The sequence below is a fragment of the Berghia stephanieae genome, chromosome 2 (genome assembly GCF_034508935.2).
Source record: "Berghia stephanieae isolate SIO BIC M18660-M18661 chromosome 2, UCSD_Bste_1.3, whole genome shotgun sequence".
Classification (NCBI taxonomy): domain Eukaryota; kingdom Metazoa; phylum Mollusca; class Gastropoda; order Nudibranchia; family Aeolidiidae; genus Berghia; species Berghia stephanieae.
The window spans coordinates 36,170,094-36,179,836 of NC_088361.1; the positions used below are offsets into that span (position 1 = coordinate 36,170,094).

Below are 9,743 nucleotides of genomic sequence, written 5' to 3' on the forward strand. Positions count from 1 at the left end.
TTATACACTATTTTTGTGTTTGCAGGAGGTGATCAATCACAACTGCCGGTCCCTTGTCGCTTCTGTCCCATTCTTCACGAACACCGATCCTTCCTTTGTATCCGAAGTCGTCAGCAAGTTGAGATTTGAGGTGAGTGAGAATGGGGATATTAAGTTTATGTGAATGCTAAGCTCTGGAAGCTGTAGACTGTATTATTGTTGTTTAAAAATGAATACATCAGCTTCAACGGAAGAAACAGAGCTAAATAATTTTAACATGGAACGTTTTGGGCTCAATACCATTTTTCCCGAAACGTTCATTTGATCTGTTCTTGTAATAAAATTGAAGCTTACATTCAATTTCATACTATTTATTTCTTCGAGCTTCGAGCAGCAACGTTTACATTACACAGATAATTTAATGACTTTTAAAGCTTTTTTGCTCTTAGATACGATAAGATTTTAATTTGTGTACATAATTGAGAAAACAAAATAGATTTGTTCTAATTATTCTAGCTCTACCTGCACAGACGGAATTATTACAAGTCTGACAACCAAACACAATCATTGAAATATTATTTTCTCAATAATAGATGATATTTATATTGGTTTGAGAGTAGTTCCATTATATCATTGAGAACAAAACAAATTTCGATTTAGACTTAGACATGACTGTTACTCATTAATCAGTATATTTTAATCTCATATTAGATCTATCTTACATGCTTAAACAAATGACTTGACGAATGAACAAATAAATCAATTCTAAAATATAATCTGTTTGAGGAAAAATAGCGATGAAATAAAGATCAGTTTTATACTGGCTAATTTTAAATAAATAGGTGTCTACAAAATTATAGGTTACTATACGATGACCTTTATAAACATAAAAAATAAGATGTGAATTATAAGGTAAAAAATATAATTTAAATATAAAGACGGGAATAAGATGGAAGTAAGTTTACTTCAATTAGATAAATCTACTCAAGGGAAATAACTCTTACATAACAATATATTAGGAAAAAAGAACGAGGGGCCTAGTACTCAGAGGGTGGGCATCCTAATCAATACTCATTCCAGGCTTGGTATTGAAAAACCAAAATAAAGAAGAGAATAAGGACGTTAAAGCGATTATTGCGTCTTACGAATTCATATTCGCTGTTGGATCGTTTATTGTTCCGACACGTCTCGTATCGTGCAAATTCTAGCAAAAATATATTCTAGATCTGCTTAGTACGATGCAGCAAAAATGTAGAATAACGGCATTTGTGGTTTCTAATGTATTATTACATAAGCGGTATCAAGAAATTCGGGTAGAGCTACAGCATAAAGTCTTAGGAGAAGAACCCCCCCCCCCCCCCCCCCCACCCCACCCCCAATGAATAAGTATTTCGATCCATAACTTCTTGCAATCTAAGGTGGTCATGACTAATATATGTGGAAGTTTACTTTTAACAGTCCCTGCGCGTGGGTTGAACCAGGGGCCTCATGATCAGGATTTTTATTCGCTATTCGGAGGTCCGGGGTTAGAGCACCTGCGCTGACACTTTTAAAACATTTATGAAAGACTTAGACATGAATTAAAAGCGCCTCAATAAAAAAAATACTGAATTGAACATTGTGGAGTAAGAGCACAGATACTTATATTTCAATCAATTTTTGTCCACTGAATGTAAACTTAATACTTTATTAAAACAGTGAGTATTATTCCGCGAGGTATGTAATATGCTATTTTAAAAAAAACACGGAAGCAGGCAGCTCTGCAACTTTCTTCTTTGACTCATTGCCAACATTTTGTGTCTATGCTTGAGAAGTAGTGTTAATTAACATAACTAATTAATCAACATTGACCGCGGTTAGTGACCAGATATATGTGGCAATTTTTGCAAAACTCGGGCGCGAACGATGTGTCTTTTGTTAAGGTACTTTACAAACACAAATTCATTAAAATAGTATTATGTTATTGACTATAAAGAGTGTTGATTGTTTCAGGAGCAATGTCGACTAACGGGGGATTGGAACTGAATAAAATGGATATTTTTTCTCTATATTATGGCCTTTACGTAATAGTAAATGAAGCACCAGTGAGTGTGACGAAAAAAATGGAAAAGTTCCTGGTTTCTGAAACAGGCATAATATTCACAGTCTCTGAATGGGTACATGAATATCGAAATTATTTAATACGGGCGATTTCCATATAGAGCTAACCATATGATGACGCCTCAAAACAACTAGACTGGCATCACGTTAGAAAACGCGTGCTCATACCTTTGACCGCTCACTTTCTATAACAATAAATTGGATACCTGCTCACGACTGAAAAAGGAACAAGACAAGGGACTCCTGCCACTATGTGTTGTTCGCGGGAGTTAAGGTGGTAGCCTCTATCGCTACATACGACTTTTGTGTTGTTTATTGCTAAGGGAAGAGTGAGGGGATGACAGAGAGAAAGAAAGGAGTGAAAGAATGGGGAATGGGGGTGGGGGCTCGGATATGATCTTTTTTAAAGCGAAAATGTCCCACTCAACCTCTTGTCGCATCTTTGATAGGTGACAATCTGCTGCTAAGAAGTGTGTAAACAAAATTGTTGTTAGTCCGTACGACATGCATAAGAGTCACTTGCAGGATAGTCCGGGTCATTTGCATCTAATTATCTGGGTTATGTTTTGACGGCGAATCGTATGGTTAGCTCTATTACGATGTTGTTTAGATAGTAATCGAGTATAAAATGTGTGAGTACCGTGACGAACACAGTGTCGAGCGCCCCTCGTATTTGTTTGTTTGTTTTTGTTTTTTTTTGTTTTTTTTTTTTTTGTTTTTTTTTTTTTTTTTAATGGTTTGTTTGTTTTTGTTTTTGCTTTTTTGTTGTTGTTGTGTGAGTTCCAGATAAATATTTACTTTTAGTTATCAATATTAGGAACACGATTTTTCTTACTCTGTACCAAAGATATGTTTTTAATAAAAATTAGAGTAGAATGTGTCGTGTTAGCAGTGAGGCGTCTTTGTAAGTGTTTTGATCCATGTTAGAATTTATCAATATTCTCAAAATAACATTTTAAGTGGTCTTTGTTTTACGTGATCAAATAAGACTAGCTCCATTATTATATAGATTTGAAAGATTAGTTTCTTTTGTGGTATTGTTTATGGTATCATTTGTCATAATTATATATAAATGTAAAGCAAGTCTCGCAATCCAGGACTTCAATCATCGATGGATATACCCCTGAGCAATGAAATTTCTTTCTCTGCTTTAAGATTATAAAAATGATAAACCTCACTAAGGACAGCGCAGATCATTACGTGACAATGATAATTCACAAAACGTGACAAAAATTGTCAAAATGAGTAGCTGATCTTTTCAAAACAATCTACTTCTTTTCTGTATTATTGCTTTGTATGCGACTGGCTAAGCTATATATATATATATATATATATATATATATATATATATATATATATATATATATATATATATATATATTATATATATATATATATATATGTTTGTGTGTGTGCATGTGTGGGTGTGCTTGTGAGTACGTTGGCTGTGTTATCATCTCTAAATTACTATTATTGTCATCATTGTTCATTCATATTGTTGCAATATTTACATAATTGCCCTGTAACTTGTATTTGTTTTTTGTTTGCCCTTCACTCTTCCCCATTCTCCTGGTCTGGATGTGGCATTACGTCTGGATAATCCTCACATAAAATAGCATTTAAATTTAAAATGAATTCGCAGAATTTCATAAGTGGCGATGCTATGAAATTCTATTTCTTTTCATTCAAAAAATAATTCGATTCAAGTTTTTATATTTGGCTGTGCATTCACTGCTCAACGCGAGGTGCTCCTATTTGTAGGTCTGGTAACCGAACGCAGTTATGGGTTTCAATTAATATTTTAATGGACAACAATTTGCGTTAGCTTGAAAGTGTTCCCATGACAACAATGAATCAATAACAATTTGGTTTATCAGACATGCAAGTATATTCATTTCACTCGACATACTCCAAAATTGACACCATGGATTTCAAATAACGAGAAAAATTATTGTCATAAAAGTTACTAAATCCACCTTCCACCCTTCTCTCCAATTCAAAAAAATTATTTGTCAATGTGGTATTAAAGATTCAATATTTAGTCGTTGATATATTTAGTGCGATCAATTATTTTCCCCATAATTTTAAAAGAAATTGGTTTGTACACGAAAGAACTTCCGTTTTCCTTCCTTAGTCTCGTAAAAAGACTCAGACTAGGTCTAGGTCCCAAGAGGTTAATTCGCAAATAACCATCTTTAGATTTGACTGTCTAATGACTGGCTTGTCTAACTTGGCTCTCGCTCTGGCTCTTTAAAATTGTGTTTGTTTATCCGTCCACATGTTTATTTTGTTCAGTCTTGTTTCATTTATTTTCAAGTTCCAGTTTTGTTTTTTCCTATAACTATAAATGTGCATATTATGTTAAGAGACATATATATATATATATATATATATATATATATATATATATATATATATATATATAGAGAGAGAGAGAGAGAGAGAGAGAGAGAGAGAGAGAGAGAGAGAGAGAGGGAGAGAGAGAGAGAGAGAGAGAGAGAGAGAAAGAAATAAGAAAGATAGAGAGAGAAAGAGAGAGAGAAATAAGAAAGAAAGAAAGAAAGAGAGAGAGAGAGAGAGAGAGAGAGAGAGAGAGAGAGAGAGAGAGAGAGAGAGAGAGACTAACTGTAAAACTAACGGAGCCATAAAATTTTAATGACTATCATTTGGTTGTGGTTTTAAATGTTGTTATCGCTGTTATATTCAGTTTTTATTTTCCTAGTTATGTTTTAAATTACTGAAATGGTAATCTTAAATTTTCTATGAAAACATTATAAGTTTCCTCTTACAAAATAATCTTCTAAATAAGGCATTTCGGGCAATCTTATGCAATTTTCTCTTTAGAACACAGAAACGTATCTTTGCAAAAGTGCAAGATTTCTATAAATAATCATTCATTTATTTATCCAAATCTCGTTCAAAATATTGTGTAGAGATGCCACAGAATTTTAAAATTTAGATAAAATATTTCCTTCACCTGGAATAATACCCATTGAAATACAGATCAAACTCTTCCAATTTCAGCCTTCATTGGGTAATAAAAAGGCATGAAGGAGTAAGGGTGATATTTTGCATTAAATACATTCTTGCAGTTTCTGTCTTTGTTGTCCACCACTATATTATCACATAAACCATTTCAAATTGTTTATTTTGCTCCCATGCTTGTTCCACGAGTTTTACAGGAACAATTTGAAAACTAATTCTGTACAAAGAAAGAGATATAATGCGGTATAAGTAACGTTTTGTTTAGCCTACGTGCGAGAACATTACTCCAGTACTCTGAAAATACACAAATTTAAAATTTTGGTCTGAAAACACGTCCTTCAAATATCGGGCGATTAAAATGACATCATCCTGGCAAAATCTGTGCGGCTATGTGGACCAGTGGTATGACACTCGTTTTCGGTCGGAAGGTCCTTGGTTCTGGCGCATGGTTGAGTCCTTGGAGAAGGCTTTTTACACACATTCTCTCATTGTACTCAGGTGTAAAATGAGTACCTGGCCGTTAACAGCGTTGTCTCTGTCCGAAAAAAAATGTAATATCGTCTAACAGACGTCATATACCGTCCTGCATGTTAAATGTTGCTGTTGGCCAGGGAACATTGTTAAGCGCTTTGAGCACGTTTAGTGAATATTGCGCTATAAAAAAGATCATTTTTTTAAACTCTCAAACCTGGTACTTTGCGAAGTCCTAGGTTTGAGAGTGTTGGCCAAGATGAGGGTCTGTTTAGTCGATTTATATTTGAAGGTCGAGTTTTTTGGCCAAATTGTAAATAGGTGTTTTTCTAGTGTACGACAGATTAGTCAGTGTGCTGATTGTCGTAAAAATGGGTGACTCTCTATCTTTTTTGAAAAGTAATTTAGGTTTTGTAACTTTTTAAACCTAAAATGAGAGTCATGAAGAATTGTGTAAGAAATACGATAATATTTTGTCTTATTCTTTTCTGTAGTAGACAGTCATTCGTTTTTACCACGGTCAGGCCACGAGTTGGCAGAAGTGTGTGTGGGTTAACCAAATAATACTTTTACTCATTCTTCACACTGTTTCGCGAGAATCCGATATCTCACTTTTCCATATCGCTGTAGATAAAGATCATAGTTATCGATTGAGTGTGGAAATTATCCAAGTAAAAAGCACGGGCAAAAGATTGTCTGAAATGCGATAGACACATGGGTTGAGATGAATGGAAATGCTACATGAAAAAGATAAATAAAATTTAGGCGCGACTATTTTGAGCGATAGTGTTTGTGTGTATATGTGTGTGTGTGTTTGTGTGTGTGTGTGTTTGTGTGTGTGCGTGTGTGTGTGTGTGTTTGTGTGTGTGTGTGTTTGTGTGTGCGTGTGTGTATGTGACTGGGGGTAGCGACCATGGATCACAGACAACCGGACCAAAATTATTTTAATATAATACACTCACACATACACACACACACATACACTCACAGACACAAATACACACATACACACACACTATTATGCATGCATATCAGTGATCATAACACGGAGAATTACAAACATAATGTCTCTCACATTGTCTAACCCTGTTCCTCTCTCTCTCTCTCTCTCTCTCTCTCTCTCTCTCTCTCTCTCTCTCTCTCTGTGTGTGTGTGTGTGTGTGTGTGTGTGTCTATCTCTGTCTCTCTCTTTCTGTATCTCTCTCTCTCTCTCTCTCTCTCTCTCTCTCTCTCTCTTTCTCTCTTTCTTTCTTTCTCTCTGTGTGTATACCTCTCTATTCCTCTATTTCTATCTCAAACCCTCCCTGTTACTTTCTCTCTCCCTCTCTTTCACACACCTCCCTCTCTCTGTCTCCCCTCCCTTTCTCTGCCTCCCCCCCCCCCCCCCGCTCTCTCTCTCTCTCTCTCTCTCTCTCTCTCTCTCTCTCTCTATCTATCTATCTATCTATCTATCTCTGTCTCTCTTTCTCCTTCTTTCTCTGCCATATCTCTCATACTGACCTGAGTATTTATATTGCGCAATATCAACAAACCATGTTCAATGTAAGACGAGACATGACGCCTGTTAGGCGCTATTAATCTTTCCGACAAAGACAACGCTGTCAACGATCAAGTACAGATTTTACAGCTGAAAATGATAGGAGAATGTGAGGATAAAGCCTTTTTTCAAATGATTCAACGTTGCACTGTTTCAGAGCGAGACTAGAGCCCCGGTCCTTTCCGACCCGAAGCGAGAGTCATGCCACAAGATGAAATGATCTCTCTCTCTTTCTCTCTCTCTCTCTCTCTCTCTCTCTCTCTCTCTCTCTCTCTCTCTCTCTCTCTCTCTATCTATCTATCTATCTATCTATCTATCTCTATCTATCTATCTATCTATCTATCTATCTATCTCTCACTATATCTATATCTCTCTCTCTCTCTCTCTCTCTCTCTCTCTCTCTCTCTCTCTCTCTCTCTCTCTCTCTCTCTCTTTACCACTCACTCTCAATCCATTAATTGTGTAATAATTAGCCAATTAATCCGTTAATTACTTCACACCCCAATTTAGTTATCATTGTATCGCGTCAAATCTAAAGTGCAAACAATGACACATCCTCATTTATCTAAATCACATCAATGTTACTGAACAATACACTTCATAAAAAGTGTGAAGCGGGCACTTGTATCAATGATGATGAGAAATATAAAGGTATATATGAGACAAGTGCCAAATGAAAACAGAGAATAAAAAGTCACGGGGTCAGTGCGAAACTCACGATCCAATTGACACGACATCCTCCGCCTTGCTGAGAGAGAGAGAAGAGAGAGAGAGAGAGAGAGAGAGAGAGAGAGAGAGAGCGGTCGCACTAGCCACTGAGCCATCCTGCCATTCCTTCTGTGAATCCATTGTTATGTTTACTTGATCAAATTTTTAACCAAATCTTTTTTGTTCAGTTTGTTAATCTATGTATAGAGAATATCAAATTAACCGATTAATCTCTACCGTTCTATCGCCTATTTATCCTTGATTCAAATCGTTCTTCAACTATCTCCATTAAGAATCTCTGAATGGAAAATAGGAAATTGTTGAGGGGAAGGGGAGGGGGGTGACGACGTAATTTAGAAGACGGAATATTCGAGAGGTTTTGCAATTGCTTGCGTATGGAAACGATAGAGGGTGGTAGGGAGGGGTTGTCTGTCTATATATAAAAAAAAAAAAAGAATTACATATCAGGGAACTGTTAATAATAAGTAAATAAATAAATAAATAAATAAATAGATATATAAATATATGAAATATCTTCTATAAACATTGCAAATGCATAAACACATTTGCAAATATTTGCAAGCAGAGCTGTAATCCGATCAGGATGGAGAATTTATGCCGGTGCTTCCTAATGTGTGTGAACATGAAATGTTGCTAATGAAGGACAACGTGGCAGTGGAGACAGACAATGTTAGAATTGAAAACAAATTCCAATTTATCAGGGGAGGGAAAAATCAATCATTAAGTGATGCAAATTTAAATCTTAAAAGGACGCATTCACCCGGTGGCGCCCTGCGTCCTAGATTTAATGGAACGTGTTATGTGTTCTCTGGCAATGGCATTACTTCTCTAAAATGGCCAGATTTGGTTGACGATAAGGAATTAAAGATAAAAATTGATGTTGCTTGAAGTTATTAGTTGTAGAGCAAAACCACCTAATAAGATTACTATTTTATTTTGGGATTAAGGTCCACAAGCATCAGAGAGAAGGGAGACAACTGACGGCTCTGACAGACATTCTGGGAACGGTTTTGTTCTGATGGTTTTACTTGTGCGCTTCGTGATTACTACGCATTGCTAAATCAAGTTTCTGAATTATTTGTTGATATGCTACCTTTATCTTCTCTTGAGAGGCAGGGATCGGGTGGGTGCGTGATTGAGAGTGAGAAAAGAATAATTGTAAATATGGTCTCCTGTTGTACTTTCTTCCACCCTTCCTCTCTTCTCTTCTCTCTTTCTTCTTCCACCTTCCTCCCTCTTCTCTCTCTCTCTCCTCTCTCTCTCTCTCTCTCTCTCTCTCTCTCTCTCTCTCTTCTCTCTTCCACACATTCACACGCCTCTATGTAAGCCTTTGTAAATATTATATATATAATACATAAGTTAATATATATATATATATATATATATATATATATTATTATATGTGTGTGTGTGTGTGTGTGTGTGTGTGTGTGTGTGTGTGTGAAATGTCTATCATTGTAATTTTGTCTTCTCCATCTACATTTTTAATTAAATTAATTCTTGTCTTTCTTTACCTTCTTTTCTTGTAAAGCTCCTTCGAATTTAAAAAAAAACTTGTAAATGTATTGATTCTTTACTTTACATCCGGAAGCCTCTCTCCGAATAAACTTTAAAACATAAAAGCATTATCTCCATGTCTATTTACGTGATCTTTAGCTGTAAAAGCAGTCCTTTAGAACAGCCCGACCCTGGGCATGACGTCAACGTTTGCAACAGTGGTTCTATCCTAACATTGAATTATGCTATTATAATAGTATGTAACCTGCAGCCAAAAATCGGCATTATGTTGGGAACAAAATATGTGCTATTTAAATATAGTCAATACTACTACTACTACTTCTACTACTACTACTACTACTACTACTACTACTACTACTACTACTACTACTACTACTACTACTACCACTACTACTACTACTACAACTACTACTATACTACTACC

At 35.6% G+C, this 9,743-nt stretch overlaps 1 protein-coding gene across 1 annotated transcript in view; it reads left to right on the forward strand.

Moving 5' to 3' along the window:
• LOC144964797 (potassium/sodium hyperpolarization-activated cyclic nucleotide-gated channel 3-like) overlaps positions 1-9,743 on the forward strand; it is a 157,118-nt gene that overhangs the window by 139,358 nt on the left and 8,017 nt on the right. Inside the window, 2 exon segments of the mRNA XM_078899426.1 lie at positions 26-182; positions 918-934. Coding sequence (XP_078755552.1) covers positions 26-182; positions 918-934 — 174 coding nt within the window.